Source organism: Natrix helvetica (assembly GCF_964273705.1).
Source record: "Natrix helvetica genome assembly, chromosome: 1".
In the NCBI taxonomy this organism is placed as follows: domain Eukaryota; kingdom Metazoa; phylum Chordata; class Lepidosauria; order Squamata; family Natricidae; genus Natrix; species Natrix helvetica.
In genome coordinates this window covers 113,806,977-113,830,106 of record NC_138548.1, presented here as the reverse complement: position 1 = coordinate 113,830,106, position 23,130 = coordinate 113,806,977, and the positions used below count along the sequence as shown (strand labels likewise).

At 40.3% G+C, this 23,130-nt stretch overlaps 1 protein-coding gene across 2 annotated transcripts in view; it reads left to right on the top strand.

The window, feature by feature from the left end:
• Positions 1 to 23,130, top strand: part of EPS8L2 (EPS8 signaling adaptor L2) — a 97,865-nt gene that overhangs the window by 63,514 nt on the left and 11,221 nt on the right. For both annotated transcript variants that reach the window (XM_081937072.1, XM_081937073.1), the window contains exons 9-16: positions 5,718 to 5,797; positions 6,175 to 6,301; positions 10,749 to 10,837; positions 13,360 to 13,434; positions 16,016 to 16,164; positions 17,982 to 18,108; positions 19,621 to 19,730; positions 21,777 to 21,888. In XM_081937072.1, the coding sequence (XP_081793198.1) occupies positions 5,718 to 5,797; positions 6,175 to 6,301; positions 10,749 to 10,837; positions 13,360 to 13,434; positions 16,016 to 16,164; positions 17,982 to 18,108; positions 19,621 to 19,730; positions 21,777 to 21,888 (869 nt within the window). The remainder of the gene's footprint in view (positions 1 to 5,717; positions 5,798 to 6,174; positions 6,302 to 10,748; positions 10,838 to 13,359; positions 13,435 to 16,015; positions 16,165 to 17,981; positions 18,109 to 19,620; positions 19,731 to 21,776; positions 21,889 to 23,130) is intronic.

Here is a 23,130-nt window from a genome sequence, read left to right as displayed (position 1 = left end):
CTCTTATCAGGCCCCAAGAACAAAAAAAGACAAGTAGAAATATTTTTCTGTAGTTTCCTTTATCGTTCCTAAGTTATAGACAGAAATCTTGCCAAAATAAAGCAATTTATTTATTTTTTTGCATCCCTATGAGAATGGCTAGGGAGGAGCCTTCTTAATTCTTTTCCTCCCAAGAAAACTTTCCATGCTTGGCTGCCTTTTTTCCTTCTAGAATGCAGCCCCTCCCTCCTGGGAATCTAGATAACATTCCCCCACATCCATGAACAGGTCAGACGATGTACCAAGCCAAGCACCTGCACTTGAAGGAGGGTTCTGCCAGCATTTGCAGGAGCCTTTTCATTGCCACACTAACATAGTCAATGGAAAATCAAGGCCATATTGTTCTTGTCACTCATGTGCATGTCTTAAAGGCCCAAGAAAAACAAGGCGCTCATGAATATTTCTATGTGATAATTAAAACACAGCATTCTCCTCAACCTGAATTATGCCTAGGTGTCTTCGCTGTACTAGAGCTTCCTCCTTCAACCTCTTCAGAATCTCTACAGTTTTGGGAGCAGTAGTCCCAGAGAATAACAGATTAAAGAAGGTGCTTTTTGTGTCAATAGGTGGGGGAGGCAGCATTCAGCTTTGTGACATTTTTGTTTTTAGTAGAATCCTTGGGCTTTACTAGAACCTCATGCAATACTGAATATGTACAAAGATGGATAGGCCATCATAATTGATCTGATTCTTGCTGATCAGAACAGAGGTGAGGTAGGAGTCTTTGGTGCTGTTGCTGTTAAACAATTAAGAGTTAAGAGATTCTTGCCAGACTGTTACAAATCAACCAGAAATCTACTGCTGAATCAAGAGCTACCCACTTGATAAATAGTCTATTTTCCACCTCACAAACCTTGTGCACACTTCCAGCTAGTATTAGCTACTGATTAACTGATACTAGTTTTCTAACGTTTCCTGGTGTTCGTCTAGAGCAGGGGTGAGCAAACTGCGGCTCTGGAGCCGCACGTGGCTCTTTCATCCCTCTGCTGCAGCTCCCTGTCGTTCAAAATATGCGTCACAACTGCCAATTTGCGACACCCCGCCAGAACGTGATTTATTGAGCTCTTTGACCCCGGAAGACCAACCGTGGATAAATCCAAGAAAAGAAACGTTTCAGAAGAAAACAGAACGTTTAATTCAACTACATATGCTAGTTTTGTGGCTGCTCAGGAAATAGTCAGGCATGGGAAGGGTTTTGTGGGTCCCTGTGTTTTCTTTTCTGTGGGAAACAGGTCCAAATGGCTCTGAATGTTTAAGATTGCCGACCCCTGGTCTATGGCAGGGGTGTCCAAACTTGGGAACTTTAAGACTTGTGGACTTCAACTCCCAGAATTCCCCAGCCAGCCATGCTGGCTGGGGAATTCTGGGAGTTGAAGTCCACAAGTCTTAAAGTTCCCAAGTTTGGACACCCCTGGTCTATGGACTCCCCCTCTCTGGTCATTAGTTCTTCCAGCAATCACAAAGTCCTAGCTTCTTTTTCTCCTCTAATCTATTGCCTCCTTCTGGGGAACTGCAAAAGAACCTATTTGCCCTAGTGAGTAGGAGGCAGTGGATAATGGGACTGATTACAGCAAAAGAACCCCTCACTGCATATCCTGGGTTTTTTCAAAAGATAGCAAAGATTTTTGCCATGTGAATTAGCAGCAACCCAAAGCTAAAGGAAAAAGGGTGCTGTAGCTCCATCAAGAGCACAAGCATTGCAAGAAGAAATAAGGGATGTTAACTGTTATGTACTGAACTTTCCCTGCCATAGACTTGCGTTGCCGACTCCTGATTGGCTAAGACACAGCAGCCTATAAAAGAGCTGTCAGCTGTCTTTTGCCACTGTTTGCAGGTCCGAGATTTGCCGTACATATGAGCTGTTTGTCACTGTTAATAAAGGTTGTGTTAGCTTCAACCTGCCTTGCCTCAGTCCCTGTCTGCCTCGTTCTCCCTACAGAACATTAACCTGTCTGCTACTTTACAGCATTTTATGCAAAATGGGTGGGCATGCAGATTTCCTACTGAAGAAACCAGAAGGACCAGAACAGAGCCACTGCCTTTTTTAATTAATAGAAGCTTGATGCAACTTTATAATTGCATGATGGATAGCACACTAAGAGATAAACTTTGAACCAATCTGGTAATAGAATGCAGAGGAAAGCTTCACCTCCTGATTTTCTTCAGAGAGGCAAAATTAACAAAATTTGAGTGTCAATTGTCTGACTAGTGAAACCAAAATAAGGAAACACTCTCAGGAGCTTTGAATTGCCAAAAATAAAACTTTATTTGATACTCCATTTTGGTACTAAAGAATCAAAATCAACTCTCGTGTTCCCATGCAAATGCTTGCTTAATTAAACAATATTTTCCCTTTCTTCCCACCCCTGTCCAATTATGAGACATCCTTTTGTTATGTGAACACTCAATTTCTTTCTCAAGCACCTGCAGTGGTGACCTTGATGGTTGCCAGGCTCTCACAATTCACGCATACATTCTCAGCATTCTATTTCCCCCTTCCCTCACTCCAGTTTTTCTCTGAAGGGAACTTTTATTGCATATGGCAGCTTTTCCTGACGATGTCCTCAAGCATAAGGAACTATAATCCACCATCCTCAGCCATTGTGTCAGTTTGACACTGAAAACCTTCTTTAAATGAAGGTTTAAGATGCTTTAAACTTATTGGATAGAAAACAGTTTTGTTTGGACTTCTTAACAGAGCTATACTTTGATCCCGAGAACTGGAATTCTATTTTAAAATTTAATTTTGCAAAAGAGAAATAATGTCCAGAGATAAAGGGAGATGGCCTTTGTGTATGCTTTTTAAAGCAAGTTATGCATTTGCATTACAGTTAATCATCCATGTTTATCAAAATATGTATCCCAAAATTATGAACTTGACTATCAGCCAGCTAGTATGTTTCAAGATGATTTAAAACATAATGTTTCTAGAGATATACTTTGTAATTATTTCATGGATGTTGCTATGTGTCAGATGAACCCGTTAGATGAGAACATCTGTACTCTGGACTGTGCTAGACAATAGCTAGTCCCACACAGTATTTACCATATTTTTCGGAGTATAAGATGCACCTTTTTTCCTCAAAAAAGCGGCTGAAAATCTGGGTACGTCTTATACACCGAATACAGCATTTTTTTTATCTCGCGAAGCCCCGCCCCTTCACCAAAATGGCCGTGCATACCCTTATGGAGGCTCCTGGGGGCTGGGGAGGGCAGAAATGGGCAAAAAATGGGCCGTTTTTGGGAGATTTTGCAGAGTGCCTAAACTTTTTTTTTCCTTTTGGAAAGCTCTTTAACTGATTGATGAGAATTACATTGATCAAGTCCTGTGCCAGCAGAAACACCTATCTATCTACTGTATTTCTGTCTATCTCTATTTCTCTCTCTCTATCCCTCTAGCTACCTACCTACCTATCTACCTACCTACCAGGGACGTGCGGTCAGGGAAGGCAGGGGAGGCAGAGCCTCACGTCTCATCATGAAATAATAATATATAAAATAATAATATCCACGATGGAGTTTCATATATATAAGAGGAAGAGGAGGAAGGAGGAGGAGCGCGTACGGGGCGGTGCCAGCTGGGCAACCGGCGGAGGCAGGAGGGTTCTCGGAAGCGCCAATAACCTTCCTGCCTCCGCTGTACTTTGCACGCTCCTCACGACTGCAATCGACGTCCAGAAGTGGCAGGGGCTTGATGACATCGCTGCAGCTGCCATGCGCGGACGGACGGAGGTAGCCAGAGTGGCGCCAAGGCAGTCCGGCGACGAGCGACTGAGGATCAGGCTGCCTGATCCTCCATCGCTCGCTCGCTCGCTCTTTCGTTCGCCCGGACCCCTCGGCGCCATTCTGGTTACCTCCGTCCGGCCGCGCCCAGCAGCGACGTCGGCGACGTCATCAAGACGAAGTGGCTTGGAGGCGAAGTGCTTTTCAGTGCTTTTCTGTGCGTCTGGCGTTTAGGTAGATAGCCGGATGTCCTAAATGCCAGACGCACAGAAAAGCACTGAAAAGCAGCCATTCCCCGCCTTCCTGAGCGCGCTCCGCCGGCTCGCGCTCCACAATTCCCAACAGCAGCTGCTTTTCTGTGTGTCTGGCGTTTAGGTAGATAGCCGGATGTCCTAAACGCCAGACGCACAGAAAAGCACTGAAAAGCAGCTGCTGTTGGGGAGCGCGAGCCGGCGGAGCGCGCTTAGGAAGGCGGGGAATGGTATCACGTGTGCTGGAGACTGAGGCAGCCTCAGCCTCCAGCACACGTGGTCCCATTCCCCGCCTTCCTGATGACGTCACCAGCCTCACCAGGCATAAACCTCACCGCACGTCACTTCTACCTACACACACTCTCTCTCTCCCTACCTACCTACTGTATTTCTCTATCTCTCTCTATTTCTCTCTCTCCATCCCTTTATCTACCTACCTAACTACTCTCTCTCTCCCTACCTACCTACAGTATTTCTCTCTGTTTATCTCTTTCTATTTTTCTCTCTCTATCCCTCTACACACACACTCTCTCTCTCTATTTCTCTCTCTCTATTTCTCTCTCTCTCTCTCTCTCTCTCTCTCTCTCTATCTATCTATCTATCTATCTATCTATCCCTTTATCTACCTTCCTACCTACCTAACTACTCTCTCTCTCCCTACCCACCTACTGTATTTCTCTCTCTTTCTCTCCCTGTCTATCCTTCCATCTTCCTGCCTACTTTTTTTTTTAATTTGCCTCTTCAAAACTTTGGTGCGTTTTATACTCCGGTGCATCTTACACTCTGAAAAATTTGGTACTTTCAAAACCTGGTTACTCTGATTCTTTTCTTTCCAAAAAGTGTTTGAAAACAAGTCAAATTCAGTTTTGCTGCAGGGATGGCTAAAAAAGGACACATTTTAAAGATCTATGAGAGTTGTGCTCAAGAACAGTTTCATTGAAGCTCTTATCTGACAGATTGTTGGCAATGTGGCTCGCACAGCTCATTCTGCAAAAAAGAATCTGAAATCAGCCAAACTGATGAAACTGCGCCAAAGTTTCTTAGATGATTGTTACATCCAGAGCAATAAAATAAATAACTGTGTGATGCTTCCACCTTCTGAGTTTTTAATGAATACATTTAATTCCCAAATACTACTTCTGCTTCCTTTGACAGAATCCATATGTCTACTGTATATTCATAACATTCATGTCAAAGAAAGCTTCATAGGGTAGCTTGATACAGGGAATGTTTTTAAACAAATAATTTAATTCCACTCCTGTTTTATTTTCGTTCCATTGACAATACAGGTAGTCCTCAATTTATGACCACAACTAAGCCCAAAATGTTTGTTGTTAAGTGAAACATTTGTTAAGAATTTTGCTCCATTTTATGACCTTTCTTGCCTCAGTTGTTAAGTGAATCACTGCAGTTGATAGATTAGTAACCCAGTTGTTATGTGAATCTGGCTTACCCGTTGATTTTGCTTGTCAGAAGGTCGCAAAAGGTGATCACATAACATTGGCACACAGCAACGGTCATAAATATGAACCAGTTGCCAAGCATCTGAATTTGGATCAGATGATCATGGGGTTGTAAGTGAAATTACAAAATTATGAAAAACGGTCATAATTTACTTTTTTCAGTGCCATTGTTTGAACAGTCACTATAGGAACTGTTGTAAGTTGAGGACTAACTGTACTTTGCTTTTTGTGTTTTTGCCAGAGTATGATCGACAAAGTAGTACCTCCCAGGATTATGAGGAGTCTCGTGCAGCTTTAGCACAGAAGATTGAAAAAGAAACGGTTAGTGATTTAAAAAAAAAATGTAAACTTATATGGGAGAAGATGAGGTAACCACTTGATGGTAAAATCTATTTGTTGATTGTTTGTGTGTTACCAAAAGAAATGTGTTTTGTTTTGTTTTTGAGATGCAAATAAGAACATAGCAGGGAAAGATCCCCTTGTCCAAGTATTTCTCTCCACCTGGTCTGGAGGCGACCCATGATTTCCTATTAGTGGTTATTTAAAACAAAATGGCTGATCACATTGAATGCTCATGATTAAAGCTGCAATGGACATTTTTGACTCTTAATCAGGGAGATGCAGAGTAGGTTCGTGTGAGCATAGATGACTTTTGGCTGTTGGTGTTGTCTTAAGTTCTCTCGTTTGTGTATTTGTAGCAAATACTGAATTGCAGCCTCGGTGATATTGAGCTGTTCGTGGCCAAGCTTCAAAAAGCAGCAGACGCATTCAAGCAACTGAACCAAAGGAAGAAGGGAAAGAAGAACAAGAAGAAAGGGCCAGCAGGTATCAACAGCTAAATCATTGGCTGTAGGAGCAACTGAATATAAGGCTCTTCAGAGGGTGTATAGTGTTAGATTCAGGGGGTTTTCTCTTTCAAAACGGAAAAAGAGAGCATCCTTAGTTTATGTCCAAAATGGGGTGACACAGATTTGGAAAAATGTACATGAGATAAAGGGATAATGGCCCATGGTACAGCCTTTCTATTTTGACTTAGCCCACCCTGTGCAGTTTTTTCCTCAATTTCCAGAAGGACATGTTTTTGTTCTGCTTGGGAGGATAATGGTATAAGGGCTGCCTTTGTTTGTTTGAAAAATTAAATGACTGCCCGACTCTCTCATGGTGACTCTAGGTGACTTACAAAGATAAAACCCCAGTACAAAACCCTATAAACACTCATTCCCCTGGCGACAAACATCAGACCAGCCACTTGAAGTGCTCCAAATCACTCCGGGGTCCCCAAGCATGTTGGTAGAATGTATCTGCAGGGTCTTGCAAAAAAATATCAAAATTGAGGCCAAATTTATCTCTGCACAGGGATAATGTTCCACAAGGAGGGAGCCACCACTGAGAAGGCTCTTCTTCTTGGCCCCACTAGATGTACTTCCTTAAGAGAGAGGACCCATAACAGATGTCAATACTAGAGTAGATGTCATTTTATTGGCTTTGTGGCTTTGTTATTCTTTGTAATTTTTTCTTGTGGAGCTGGACAATGAATTGTTTTACAAATAAGCAAATTGGCACCTAGTCCAGGGATTACAAGCACCCAGCCAACCCTCAAGTAATTATCTTTTGCCTTGGTGACCCTTGCAACTTTTTATCAAAATAAACACAAATATGGGGTTTTTTTCTGAGAATTTCAGCTGAATGAAAAATGAGATTTCATGTTCGTTTTGTACATGGACATGAACATCATGAAAGTGAAAGAAGCAACAAATATCAGTCTCAATGACTATATTTCAAGAGCCACATTTGGTTTTTTTTAATGGTGACCCCACTACACCATATGATGTAGTTTATAATTATTAAGCCAGTTCCGTTAAGTGATGCCGACTTTCATATATAGTGCATTCAGAAAGTATTCAGACCCCCATCTCTTTTGTGGGTTTTGTTATACTGCAGCCTGATTTTACAGTTGTTGAAATTCATTTTTTCCCTCGTTACACTCAGTATCCCATAATGATAAAGTGAAAACAGAAATTTAAAAATGTCTGTAAATTTATTAAAGAGAAAAACTGAAATATTACATTGGTATAACTATTCAGACCCTTTGCAACAAGACGTGAAATTTAATTTCGGTGCCCCCCCCCATTTCTCTTGACCATTTCTGACATGTTTCTACGCCTTGATTGGAGTTGACCTGTGGTAAATTAAATTGATTTGACCTGATTTGTAAAGGCACATACCTCTCTATAGAAGGCCTCACAGCTAACGAGGCATACTGTAGCAGAGCAATAGCCACGAGGACAAAGGCAGAGCTCAGACACAGGATTATTGCAAGGCACAGATCTGGGGAAGGCTATAATAAAATTTATGTTTCACTGAAGCAACACCAACAGAGCTCAGTGGCCTCCATAATTCTCAAATGGAAGAAATTTGGCATAACCAGCACTCTTCCAGAGCTGGTCACCCAGTCAAACTGAGCAATCAGGGGAGAAGGGCCTTAGTAAGAGAGGTGATCAAGAACCCGAAGGTCACTCTGACTGACCTCCAGAGAGCCTGTGTGGAGATGGGACAGAGTTCTAAAAGGATAACCATCACTGCAGCCCTCCACCGATCTGGACTTTTTGGCAGAAAGCCTCTCCTCAGTGCAAAACACATGAAAGCCTGCTTGGAGTTTACAAAAAATCACCTGGAGAACTCTCAGACTGTGATGAACAATTCTCTGCTCTGAAAAAACCAAGATTGAATTGTTTGGCCTCGTTGTGTCTGGAGGAATCCAAGCACTGCTCATCACTTGCCCAATATCAACCCAACAGTGAAGCATGGGAGTGGCAGCATCATGCTGTGGGTGTGTTTTTCAGCAGCACGGACTGAGAGACTGGTCAGGGTTGAAGGAAAGCTGAATGGAGCAAAGTACAGGGATATCCTCAATAAAAGTGCTCAGGAACTCTGAGTTGAAGGTTCACTTTCCAACATGACAACAATCCTAAGCATACAGCCTAGATAACACAGGAGTGTCTTAGGGACAACTCTGTGAATGTTCTAGAGTGCCACAGCTAGAGCCCTGACTTGAACCCTATTGGGTATCTCTGGAGGAACCTGAAAATAGCTGTCCACCGATGGTTGCCATCCAACCTGGCTGAGCTTCAGAGAATTTGCAAGGAAGAATGGCAGAAAATCCCCCAATCCAGGTGTGCAAAGTTTGTCATGTCATATCCAAAAAGACTCAAGGCTGTAATTGCTGCCAGAGGTGCTTTAGCACAATACTAAGTGAAGGATCTGAATATTTACACCAATGTGATATTCTTTTTTTCCCCTTTTTAATAAATTTATAGACATTTCTGAAATTCTGTTTTCACTTTGTCATTGTGGGGTACTGAGTGGAAATTAATGAGAGAGAAAAAAGGAATTTCAACAACTGTAGAATCAGGCTGCAGCATAACAAAACTGACAAAAGTGAAGTGGGTCTGAATATTTTCTGAATGCAGCGTACACCCTATCCCATCAGACTTGAAGGATCCAGTTCAAATTCTGACTTCCAGGCCAGTTCTGAATCCCACTCACCTCTTTCCTTGTTCCGTTTCTCTCTCATTTTTTTTACCATTGTGACTTGGGTCCAAGTTCAATTATTCATTTCTTCCTGTAAAGTAAACAGTGATGCTCTTTTAATTAGGAAACAATAACCAAAGCACATAAAGATGTAATAAAAGACATTGTTAAAGACCTCCAATGTCTCCAATGAGAAAAATTCATCTCTCAGTGTGTCCTAAGGGATTGGGTCAATATTTAGCTTTCCCTATAAGGCCTTTGGAAACCAAGCAGCTCCCAAACCCACATAGCTTTGTTTCTGATCAGCCTAGAACCGGGATGGCGAACCTATGGCACGCATGCCACAGGTGGCACGTGGAGCCATTTGTCAGGGCACGCGAGGCGTTGCCCTGTCAGCTGGCCAGTGCGCATGCATGCACTGGCCAACTGAGTTCAGTCTTTTTTAAAGCCCTTTTTCGCCCTCCCCAGGCTCCAGAGGCTTTATAGGAGCCTGGGGGGGGTGGGGTGAAAAGAGACTCCCCTGCCTCCCTCCGGAGGCTTCAGGAGCTTCCGTAAAGCCTCCGGAGCGCCAAAAAACGGCCCTATGGGCAGACAGTAGGTTCGGGAACGGACTTTCGGTTTGCTCATAGGGTCGGTTTAAGCCCTCCAGAGGCTTCAGGGACCTTGAGGAGGCTTAGGAAGCTCATAGGGTCAGTTTAAGCCCCCCGGAGGCTTCAAGGAAGACTCCTGAAAGTCCCTGAAGCCTCTGGAGGGCCTCCGGGGGGAGGGGAGGATGTTTTCGCCCTCCCTAGGCTCCTATAAAGCCTCTGGAGCCTGGGGAGGGCGAAAAAAGCATGCAAAAAATGGGAGGAGTGCCTCTCATGCGCGCATGCGCACTGGGGTCACACGTTGCATTATGCATGCGGCACACCCACGCACGACCCTCCCGCGTTCCCCCCCTTATGGCACGTGAGCCTTTCGGGAGAGGGGGCGGTCTATAAATATGAATAATAAATAAATAAATAAATAAAAGGTTCGCCATCGCTGGCCTAGAACAAGAGTTGGCAACCTTAAACACTCAAAGAGCCACAAAGGTCCTAAACAGAAACCTCCCCCGTTCAATTATGGAGCTGAGCAGAAGTCCAGTTCTCCCACCATAGAGTCTCCTCCTAGTGTGGCATCCTTTTTCCTCTGCTGACCAGAAATCCGGTTCCCCCAGCATAGAGTCTCCTAGTGCAGCATCCTTTTTCCTCTACCTGTCCTAACCAAAAGCCCTATCACTTGTGGAGCCGACCGGCAACGGGGAACCGCAGCAAAGGGATGAAAGAGCCACATGCAGCTCTAGAGCCACACGTTGCTGACCCCTGGCCTAGAACATAAAGGAAAAATATACCTGTATTTTGATCACCAGTGTTTCTAGAGATAGCTCTTAACTATACTTGATAGGGTTAGGTGATTGTTTCTTTGTAGACTGTTTCAGCCTTTTCTCATAGGGAGACTCTAAATATATAGAACTACAGATCCTGCCATTAACAGATAGCAGAGCTACTGGCCATCCTCACTGGATTGTGCTGGCTGTGGAATGATGGAAGTTACAACTCATTAAACTGAAGGGCATCCAGTTGGGCGAGATTGGTATTTCAAACACTAAGTGCCCTCAAGGAATGTAGATTATTATGGTCAGCATGTCACATTCATGTTTCTTTATGCATGGTATTATCTTTTTTTTAAAAAAAAAATGTGTTTATATTTTGGTCTAAAGAGGGAGTTCTGACTCTGCGTGCAAAACCTCCACGTGAAACCGAGTTTCTTGACTGCTTTCAGAAAATCAAACTGGCACTAAATCTCCTGGTAAGAAGCAAAGGATGTTGGGTATAATTTTCTCTTGTCTCATCTAGATAGATAATGGCATAGTTGCTTGTTTCATGCTGTTATTGGAAATCAACCAAATATTATGTTTGTATAATCAAAGAGTGGAGAAAGTAGTAAGCAACTTTACAAAGTTGCAGAAAATAGCACAAGGTAATGTGCTACAGCTGACACTTTAAAAAGTCTCAAACTCGAGCATTAGTTTTTGTGTCACCTAATCCATTTCATAAGACGCATTGAGAATTACCCTCAGAGAGACACTATATGTACACTTACTACTGGAAAATGGGAGCTGGAGGCTGTGACAAACAGTGAAAGGCAGTATTAAGGAAGATCCAAAAAAATATCCATTCACAAAATATCAGCATATAGGACAAATACTTTTTTCCACTGGTAGATTAACTTGTATACCTGTTACATGTCATATCATATAATGAAGTCTCATTTCTGCTTCTACTTGTCCATGAAAAGGGAGAAGCAGAAATTTTGAACACAACAATTGTTTACAGAGAAAATTTTAAACTTGCTCCCACCAATCATCTAGTCAAATTCTTAAATGTGAACCCTAAAACCTTTCTAAAAAAAACCTGGGGTGTTAGCAAGATCTAGTTTTGCTCAAGTCAAAAATGGTTGTCCTCAAACTGGTTATTCTCAGCATGTCCCTACCCCAGCCTTGTCAAACCCTGAGCTCTTAGATGTGTTGGATTACAATTCACCTCATCCCCAGCCAAGTGCTGACTATTGACAATGAGAATTTTATTTATTTGTTAGAAAACTGTTTGTTCTGCGTGTTCATTGTAAAAATCAAACCAAAGTAGGTACACAAAATACTTAACTATCCTGTTTAGTATTTGACTGTCATACAGAAGAAAAAATGCATCAGTCCTTTCTAAGAATTTTCTGACAGTATGATCTTGTTGAGAAAAAAAAAACAGAATAGGTTTGCCCTCCGCAACATTTCACTAAAAATGTACTTAGAGAGGTAGAAACTGTACAAAACTGAATAATATGTGTGCAGTGTGCAAGATCATTGCCCTTTTGGCGAATGTTTCACTATTGGCAAATCACACGGTTAATATGCTAGTTCACTACCTGCACTAATCTTAAAGCAACCTTGCCAAGTGTGTCATATAAAAGGTAGTGTGATATGGTGGTTCAGACATTGGTATAGAACTTGTTAAGGCAGGTTCAAATTTACCTTCAGTTCTAGAAATTCCTTCTTCCTTAGCAAGCCCTGCCTGATAAGGATGCTATGTAGGAAAAGAAGATGGGTGGAGGAGTGCCTTGTAAAGCGTCTTGCACTCTTGGGGAAGATAATCCCAAGTAGATGGGTAGATAGACAAATGGATGAATGGATACAACATTTGGTTTTTACTATGTTGTGTTATTTGTTTATTTATTAATCAAACGTATAGGAAGTCCTCGACTTAAACCACAATTAAGCTCAACATTTCTGTGGCTAAACAAGGCAGTTGTTAAATGAGTTTTGCCCTATTTCACAACCCTTCTTGCCCTTTCTTGTTAAGTGAATCACTACAGTTGTTAAGTTAGTAACAGAGTTGTTAAGTGAACCTGGCTTCCCCATTGACTTTACTTATCAGTGGGTGATCACATGACCCTGGGACACTTCAACCTTCACAAATATTGTTGCTAATTGCCAAGCATCTGAATTTTGATCACAGGACCATGTGGATGCTGCAATGGTTGTAAGTGTGAAAAATGGTCATGTCACTTTTTTCAGCGCTGTTGTAACTTCTAACGGTCATTCGACAAATGGTTGTATGTTGAAAACTACTTGTATATGGCCACCCATCTCACAAATGGGAGAAGTATCAAGGCTACACAAGCTGTTGCCAGACTGCTTGTATCTATCTATTGAGTCTTGTGAAAATAGCAACATGGTAGCACATTCTTTCCAGTATAATGAATAGATCTGTCAGTCTCCCATATCAATAACAACGAACAAAGCAACTCATAGGGTTTCCTTTGCAGTTTAGCTCTTTCAGGTGCTACATTGCAAAAGATTCAAGCTTTGGCTACCCAGTGGACTGCAATCAATGCAGTTGCAGTAAAGCAAACCTATGATACAATTTAAACAAGCTTTTGCTAATTAGACAATGTTTGACTAACAATACAACTGTATGTTCCTTAGAAACTTCAAAAGAACTCTTCTAGATTAAGTGGGATCAAGTTAATCTTAGTAATTCCTGCAATAGTTGATCTAATGCCGAGAAGAGGCCAACTGCCCACTTGAGCATGGGAATAAGGTAGTGTCATAATACAGTACCTAATTTGACTTGTGCAAGAACCTGAATATATAATTTATGTTATTTTAGAAAGAAATAGTTAACACCATCTGGGTTGAAATATAGTCGATATCTTCTTGGGCATTTCTTGGAGTTGCTAAATGTTTTTTTCTGTTTGCATTTTATTTTTGAACAATTTTATAACATAGTTAAATATAAAATAGATTTAGATTTAACTTGTTTTTCTTCTCTTCTCAGGTTAAACTGAAAAAGCATATTCAGGATCCAAGTGCTGCAGAATTAGTCCATTTCCTGTTTGGACCACTGGAAATGGTATAAATTACCTTCTTCCTTATTCAATAAATTTTAATCCAGCATTTCTCATCTAATGGCATCCAAATATGTTGACTTCTGATTACCTGAATTCTAACCGTTGCATGTAATTTTTGGGAGTAGGTTTAAGAAGGGTAACTAAACCAGCAATAGGCATGTTTTTGACACATATTACATTTTTCTGGCCTGTTTAAAGATTCATCTGTTCCAGATTAGGGATTGATTTACAGTATTCCAAAATACTAACCTAAGAGGTTGAAAGGCTCATGACAAGTTGAGAGGATTTACTTCAGTTTCCCCATAATATCTGAGAATGGAAATAGCAAGGCTATCATATCTAATGAGTCAACTTTTGTATTTATTTCTCTGGACATGCACATGACAATTTTGTGAACCATCAAAAAAGCAGAGAAAACAGAATTCTCTTTCTTAAAAGAAAAATAAATCCGTGGTAGTTAGAGAGATTTTTACAATTTCTAAAAGGTAGCTGTATTAGTCTTTTCCAGCAAAAGTAGGACTCTTACAATACAATACAAGACTCTTACAAGAGTTAGGATGGCCCAGTGGTCAAAATCCATAATTGCAGGCTAACTCTGCTGACTGCCAGCAGTTCGATCTTGATTGGCTCAAGGTTGATTCAGCCTTACAATCTTCTGAGATTGATAAAATGAAGACCCCAACTGTTGGGAGCAATATGCTGACTCTGTAAACCGCTTAGAGAGGGCTGGTAAGCACTGTGAAACGGTATATAAGTCTTAAGTCCTACCGTATTTTTTGGAGTATAAGACGTATCTTTTTCCCTCTGAAAAGAGGGTGAAAATCTGGGTGCATCTTATACACTGAATACAACATTTTTGGCTTACTGAAACCCCGCCCCTTTTGCAAAATGGACATGCAGATGGTTTGGGAGGCTTGTATTGTATTCCTGAGGCTGGGGAGGGCAAAAAAGAGCAAAAAATTGGTTGTTTTGCTCCCCCCCCCCCCGAGCCCCCAGGAGCACTCTTAAGAGCCTCCCAAAGCTCTGCATGCCGTTTTTTTACCTCTTCAAAATCATGGTGCATCTTATAGTCCAAAAAATACGGTAAGCCTAAATGCTATTGCTATCTGAAACCATAACATGCATTGTTGCAAAACCTTTGGGGGATCACAATCCAGTCATAGCCATTCATTACTAACTGCAATGATGGAAAAAAATAACAAGGCATGGTTGTCTAGCCCTGTAATAGGAAGGTAGTCTGTGGTAAATGCAAAATCTTGATAACTATACTGTACATGGAATTTCCCAGTCTCCTGTATAGTGAGTTTTTTTACGGTAGAGTCCCTTTGTATGGCTGAAAAATGGCTTTGAATGGCTCGGATTTCTCCCTACCTAAGCTTAAGCTGCCATTTATGGGATAAGCTATCAACTGACTCCCCCTCTACCTCTTTATGCACCCTTTCCAGCCTTTCCATAAACTCTCACAGATGTGATTCCACAATAGAACCATGTGACAATACAATCCCTCCTTCAATTATGCACCAAGTATATAAGCAATAGGGTTTGAGTTTTGATGGCAGAATGCACCTTTGGATACTTGCTCCCCACTGTTCTTCTTTGCCGACACACATGAACCCACTTCATCAAGCCCTTATACAAGAATAATAGCATTTAACGTTCTTTGCAGTTAATTTTTTCAAACATTGATAAGCCTAACATTGGTCATTCCATAATTGGAACTTTTGATCTCGGGCTGTTGGCTGGTACAGAGGTGTGCAGAAAATTAAATGGCCATACTTGAAATGATAAAATTGGAAGTGCACCTGAAATGTGTTATTATATATTGACTTACAATTTTACTTAAAAACTGCATCTCCCTCAACTGAATCTCTACCATTGTCGTCAATGGCAACATTCTTAACACAACACATTCTCTGGAGGAGCTAGATGGCACTAACCCATTCGCTTGTATAGCCTAGTGCATTTTGCACTCAGTTGTGTCTGTACTGCAAATACGGACTTTAGAAAAGTAAACATGCTGTGAGCATTAGAGTACATAAAGTACATTAACTCCTATTTATCACCCAAGTACGATTTAAAACAATACCTTGGCATGGCACCAACCTGGAATGTTTGATTTCATGGCTAAGCTTTGATTTCCAGATATTTTCCTAATCCAAAAGTTTAAGTACATATTGATTTACAGCCATTTATTTAGTGACTGTTCAAAGTTACAACGCCACTGAAAAAAGTGACTTATGACCATTTTACTGGCATTTATTTATGACAGTTGCAGTTTCCCAAAGTAACATGATCCCCTTTTGCGACTTTCTGACAAGCAAAGTCAATGGGGAAACCAGAGTCACTTAACAACTGTGTTACTAATTTAACAACTGCCGTGATTCATTTAACAGATGTGGTCATCAAATGGGGCAAAATTCACTTGGCAATTGTCTCACGTAGCAATGGAAATTTTGGGCTCAATTGTGGTCATAAGTCGAGAACCACCTAAAAAAACCTATAGATTGATACTGTACTTCCAAACACTTTAGCCATAAAAGATTATTGGAAATTCTCATTTGTGATTTCTCGTTTGTATTCCAGATTGTTAGCACCTGTGGAGGCCCTGAATTTGCAAGGACTGTCGTCAGTCCACTTCTTGCAAAGGATACTACAGATTTTCTGAAAGGGCATCTTACACCAAAGGAAATGGCCTTGTGGGAGTCCTTAGGAGAGACTTGGACAAAGTCAAGGTATGTAAATAAAGGAAAGCAGAAAAGGAACCCAAAAAAGGATCCTTCCAGACTAATTTTATGATTGAAAACAATAAAAGCAACAGCAAATACAAACTATGAAAAATACAAACAGTAAAATGCAAAAAGAAAAAAAGTGTGGGGGAAAAAACAAAGATTAACTTTGCCCTTCATCCCAGCAACTAAAGGCAATTTTAATAGTTTATCACCATCTCTAAATACAAACTTTCTCTTCACTACATTTGTCAATAGTTCTTTGTTAACAAAAGTCCAGTAAGGGAAACCAGATACAACTATTTTTCTCTTTTAGCTCTGATTGAATAAACTAATTTTGAAAAACTTCCCCAAGTTTTTAAGAATCTCATTTTTAGGCCCTTCAAAAAGTCCCAGAGCTAGTTTTTTATTCATGTTGGAGCCGTAATTCTTTCAGAACTTTAACAGATTTCTTTTGTATATCCAATAAATAACATCCATCCTTTTGTTTGTTCCTGCCAATAGAATCTTACAAGACCTTAATAGTGTTCTTTTGTATATGTAGTAAGAAAAAATTATCAAAGTCCATTTCTTGGTTCAAAAGTTTTATATCTCCTTTAGGGAATATCTGTCAGTTTTCTTTATCAGTACCATTTGTATGTCATATCTTTCTCTATATCCTTCTTGTTTTTTATCACAACTAACATCGGTCCCCCTTCAAAATAATTTCAAAATTATCTGTTGCAACTTGTTCTTATTCTCTACTATCATTACAACATGCTGTGTCCATCTTATCAAGTTTACCTATTTTATCAAAGTTTGACAGAGAAATATTCCAATATTCAAAATATTCTGTGGACCCTTAATCCATTGTTAACTTTCTAAAATCTCTATTCTAAATACCCTTTTAATGCATAATTGAAAATTGTTTACATATTTATTTTTATTTATCTAATTTATATGGCCACCAATCTCGCAAGCAACTTTGGGTTGCTTACAACAAAACTAAAATCAAATTTATATTATCTTCCACTAAAGAGAAAGGGAGTCAACCTATGAATACAACTAAATCTTGCTGATCCAAAGGGTCTTAATCATTCCAGTACAGTAATATATATACATGCATACAAAAAGTGATTAGGAAACGAGGCTCACTTAAGCTTAATGTCCATAGAAAGTTCTGTTATGAGGGTGACTTTGGTGGAATCCTGACTCGTAGGTATTCAACTCATAAAATGACTGCAAAACAATAGTTTCCATGGTCTACTCACAAACAGTGGTTGTCCAGAATCATATGGATAATCTCAACAATCTCTCCTTCCTCCAAAACTTTTGCCACCTGCATCCAGCCGTGATTCTCCATGCAAATATGGTCCTGTTTCTAGTAGGACATCAGATTGCCATGGTGCTCACACGAAGTCTCATGTCTTCCTTGGCTGAAGTTGGTAAAAGGCAAAATTCCCTAAAATGCTATCTGAACAGAAATAATGTAGACTGAAGGCAATAATTTCCCCAATTTAAAAAGTGAGGCCCTAAGTAATGAAGCACACATTAACATTTCTTCCTCGCTAGTGCCTCTCTTCATGAATTTAAGACCATAGAGACCCCAAAAGCACTTGTGGACCACAGCCAGGAAGTGGGATGGTTATCCATGTTGTGAGCAAAGTTTGTTTTGTCTCTAGCTTTGTAAGATCATTGATAGCATTTATATGTGAGCAAAGCATTCAGAATGCCGGTGTTCCAAAAAGATGCTCAGCTTTGAGAACAAGTAATCTGAAATGGGAAAAGGCTGTGTATGTTCTTGCTCCCTAGAAAATAAACTTATTTTTAATATGTGTTTCAAGAGCTGAATGGCCAAGAGATGCCAACATCCCAAGATATATTCCAAAGTTTCACAACGGATGGGAGCCACCCCTGGAAATCTTTCGTGGGGTTCCATGGGAAATCGATATTGGCCATTTGCAAGAAGAGGTACTTTGTGAATCCCCTTCCCGTTTTCTTTCTTTCCTTCCTTCTTTCCTTCCTCCCTCCCTCCTTTCCTCCCTTCCATGTAGCTTTTTATTCAAATTGTGAGCCAAATACACTAGTGTTGTTAAAGTAGATAAACAAATCTATGAATCGTTCATTAAAAAAAAAAAGTAGGTGAATTGATTAGTCAAGGCATGTTGAACATTTTTGATACTTAGCTAATTTGCAGCAATCTAGCTAAGAACCCCCTAGTCTCACCCATATGATTTATTTGCACTGTTCCAGAATCAATCTGCATCCTTGTGTTCTCATGTCCTTGTTGTGTATAGCAACTGAGCTGATTTGTTTGTCACTCGCTAAACAAACCAGGAAAAAAAAAAACCTCTTTTTGTTTCCAGCAGTGAAATTCTCGAAACTTGATGAGTCTCTGTTTTCCTGCTGGTGGAAATCCTGCCATATTTCACCTCTCAATGGCTGGGCTCCGGCTAACATAGCATTCTATTCTTCCACCTATAAAAGGGAAAGATAACTATCCCTCTTTATAATAACCATTTATATATTTCTATATATGACCAAATGCAAGTTACCTTGCTCATCATACCACTTTAAAAGGAAGGGTTGATTTGCATTGTTTTCATTCTGCAGACCTATGCAATAGTTCCAGGAGCATAGCAGCCCAAGCAAGATACCAAGATGAAATTAACAAGAACTCTTTCAGTCCCCGTGCCCCCCTGTGAACTAACTGGGATGTAAAATCAATCTGCTTGGAGATCTTTGACAGACAGATCTTTGACATAGTTGGGGGGAGGGGGAGATACTGCTTTTTTAAACGTGTGGAATGGGGAAGGGAATGAGATTTTAGTTACTCCAAAACTACTCTCTTCCTCCTTCATTTTGTCTCGGTCCATAGGTAGTTCTTAGAACCTACCTCTTCCTCTCCCTTTTTAAATCAATACTGAAGCCTAAATCCATGGTTAGAAACTTCAGAGGGTCCAGCTAGTTGCAAACTTGTGACTGGATTTCATACCACTTCATGAGATTATTCATACAATAGGAATAATAGTTTGGCAGCCAGGCAGGTTTTCCCCTCTTACAAATACTCTTATATACTTGTGTATGATCTCCTGGAAACAGATATTAGCGAAAGTATCACCTTTCATATTTGTAGAGATTCTCAGTCATCCAGGTTGTGGTTGCCCCAAAGGTGCTTTTTCAGGAGGCAACTAGACTTCCTTGTATTTTTCTTTTTGCTTCTCATCCAAGAAGCTTCTTCAGCTCTGACAGGATAATATAAATCCCTCCATTCCTTCAGCCGGAGCTGAAGAAGCTTCTTGGATGAGAAGGATGAGAAACATCTTCAAAGAAAAAACAAGAAAGTCCAGTTGCCTTCTGAAAAAGCACCTTTGGGACACCTTTCATATTATGATTTTGATTGATAAAAATGCGGAACTTTCTTTGGATGTGCGCAAAATTAATAATATTCTGGTTTCTTCCTCTTCTTCCTCTCCTTGGAAGCTGTCATCATCCAATGGGTGTCCCAATCGCCACTTGAAGTCAGTCCAGACTTCGGACCAAAAGCAAGGGGCACATGGCATTGCTCAGCATATTACTCAACATGTAAATAGGTATTTTCCTTTCATTGTTTCATTTCTGGGATGAAAAAATGTGAGCAGCTGACGTCATATCATTCTGGTGGTTCTGTCTTTTTAGAAATAACACAACTTTAGCTTGAGAGGCCAAGATGGGAGCTGCATTCTTGCAATTGGATGACGCCAGGGCAAAAACTACTGTACACACAACTTAATATTTGATATAAATGCATTTAATGGGATTACCATACTCTTGGGGTATTGAATGTTTTTTTCTCTTTCTGCCGTGTTAAATCATTCAATGGTAATCATGTTGGGACTCTATGAAGTCTGTGGCTAACATCTTGAGTGATTGCAGCCATCCTGGGACCTCAGATTGTACACCCCAGCTTTAGTGAGCATATTGTGGGGCTTAACTATGTAATTGTGCAAGGATGAAATAATTGCCCTCAATAGTTTTTTTCCCTTTATCTTTTTAACTAAAGACATAAAAGAAGACAAAAAGGATTACAAAGTTTTAGAAAATAGCAAAGAAACCAGAGAAAATAACAAAAATAGAAAGGAAGAGAAATGAGGGAGGGAGGGAGGGAGGGAGGGAGGGAGGGAGGGAGGGAGGAAGGAAGGAAGGAAGGAAGGAAGGAAGGGAGGAAGGAAAGAAAAGAAACAAACAAACAAACAAACAAACAAACCCAATATATGTGCGATCTTAAAAATCTTAAATAGGCTTAAATATCCATGATTAGCACTATATCTAAAATGACATTTCTACGGATGAAGAAAAATATTAAGAATAATCTTGTTAGTATAAATGAATATATGATGACCGGTGTCCTTCACAGTAGGGTTCACGAGTGATTCAGAGTAATTCAGAGTATTTTTGAACAGATTTCAATGTCCCTTATCCAATGAAAGCAATCTCCTAGTCTCCACCGTTCTTTCCAGTGACTCATTCTGTTTACATCAGCTTAAATATCATTCTCCTTTTCCTGTTTGGGCATCTCTTGTTGGGAGCCACTTCTGAAAAAGATTACCTTTTCACCTGGTAAGATGATGTTCCTTGCCTTGGTTTCAAACGTCAATCCATGAAAGCTAATATTTTCTCTTTTATCTATTTCAATGTAATACAAAGAGGAAAACAGAATCCAGCTGCTGTCTTCTAATTGTTAACTCTGTTATTTCACATATTTGTATGCTGCCAAATTTCATTCCAACTTTTGGGAGAATTGAGGTTGTAGTTATGATGTTAGAGGTCTGGCTTGCTTACCTTAAGAAAAGTATTTTGTAATATGAAGTAAAACTACCGTGTTTCCATGAAAATAAGACAGGCTTTTATTTTCTTTTGACCCCCCCAAATAAGCACTTGGTCTTATTTTCGGGGAGGTCTTATTATTTTTGAGGTGCAGGAGGCAGCAAGCGTGGTCACCTCATGGCTGCTGCTGTATTGCAATATTTTTTGGGGTGCTTATTTTAGCGCATGCGCTCAAAAGTCCAATTGGGCTTATTATCTGGGGAGAACTTATTTTTGGGGAAACGGTATGTTCTGAATAATTATTGTTTTAATTACTTTTACAGGCAGACTTTATTATTACTTTATTTAGTTGATATAATGTATAGTTTAATTTTTTTAAGGAATTGTAGTACATGAGCTAAAGAAAGCTGGGAAAATGTACTATTGTATCATTTAAATTCAATGTGGTGTTTTAAATTAGGCCATGAGTTATTCTGATTAGTAATAGAGGCCTGTGATAATGCCATTATATCTTTCTTGCAAAAAATATCAGAAGGTATTAGCATCATCTTCAACTAGCCAATTTTGTTAAAATTTGAATTAAATTCTAACTAGAGATTTGAGAATGAGGTAGCTGGATGGAGTAACCAAAGCAGTAGGCGTGAGCTTAAATGTACTCCCGGGGTTGGTAGAGGACAGGAAGGTCTGGAGGAACATTGTCCATGTGTAGCTATGGGTCAGATACAACTTTGCAACTAACAATAACAGAGATTTGTTAACTAACAAACATGCTACCAACATTTTTTTTCCATAATAGACTAACCTGCTTTCCCCATACATTATCTTTCTTGCAGGAATTTTGAGGCACAGGGTATGGCTCAGTCAAAGAGATATGCCAAAATTCTTTATGATTTTACGGCTCGAAATGCAACTGAACTGTCAGTGCTGAAAGATGAAATTCTTGAGGTAAAAGAATGAATCCAAGATCCTTCCAAATAATTGGAAAAGGGAAGTGGGTGGCGGGCATGATCACATAAGCGTTGAATGGATCCTTCAATCCTCCAATCCTCCACACACAATATTCCATATGAGATTTTTTTTTCAGTAGGAGAGAGAAGGAAAGCTGCACTTTAATACTCTGCAGCACTAACCTTCTCCCATGGAGAAGGCACCTATGGGAGGGTCTATGACAATTCTCCATGGCCAACTTGTCATAGCCAACTCACTGTGGAACAGGAGTTGCACTAATATCAAACAAATAGTGGAATAGTATCATTAATGAAAAAGGAGGGGCAGAAGAAGGGACAGAATGAAATGGGAATGGCAAAAATTAAAATCTTTTTTATTTATTTTAAATAATTAAATAGAATTGTAAAATTGTCCTGCCGCAAGCTGTCCTGAAGTGAGTTGACCCATTCTACTATTAAGATTTTGAGTTCACTGCTCATTCTTAAAGCTGAATGGGCAGGAGGCACTGGACATTAGGGAAAGAAAATTAAAAAGCAGATAGGATGGAAATTCACTTATTTAATTAGTAAAGTTTTTCTGTAAATTATTTGAAAGTGATAATATATTCTCAGGAAAAAAACACATTCCAGTATATTTATAGAATAGAAATAACTATGTCAGAGGTGGGTTGCTCCCGGTTTAGCCAAACCGGTAGTGGTGTTTAGGCCTAGGTCGCAAAACCGGCAGCAACCCAGGCTGGCCACGCCACCAAACCCGTTCCCTGGTCAACGCTGTCATTACTGGCATGTTGTTTAGTAGTGCGTGTGAGTGCACAGTGCACAGTAAATTGTTCTGCGCATGCCCGAAGAACAATTAACATTGAACTGTGCATGCACACACAGCGCATGTCTAGCATACGTGCGAGCCAAGCAAGCAAGGGCGTGCAAAGCGCACATGAAGCGAACTGGTAGTAAAACCAGCAACAACCCACCTCTAAACTATGTGCTCAAGAATGTAAAGCAGGGGTGTCCAAACTTGGGAACTTTAAGACTTGTGGACTTCAACTCCCAGAATTCCCCAGCCAGCCATGCTGGCTGGGGAATTCTGGGAGTTGAAGTCCACAAGTCTTAAAGTTCCCAAGTTTGGACACCCCTGATGTAAAGAGTGACTTATCGGTTTAATTGTGCAAGGAATATACAGGTAGTCTTTGAATTACACCCAGAATTCCCATTACTAAGTAAGGGCGGGGTGCTCAGTGAA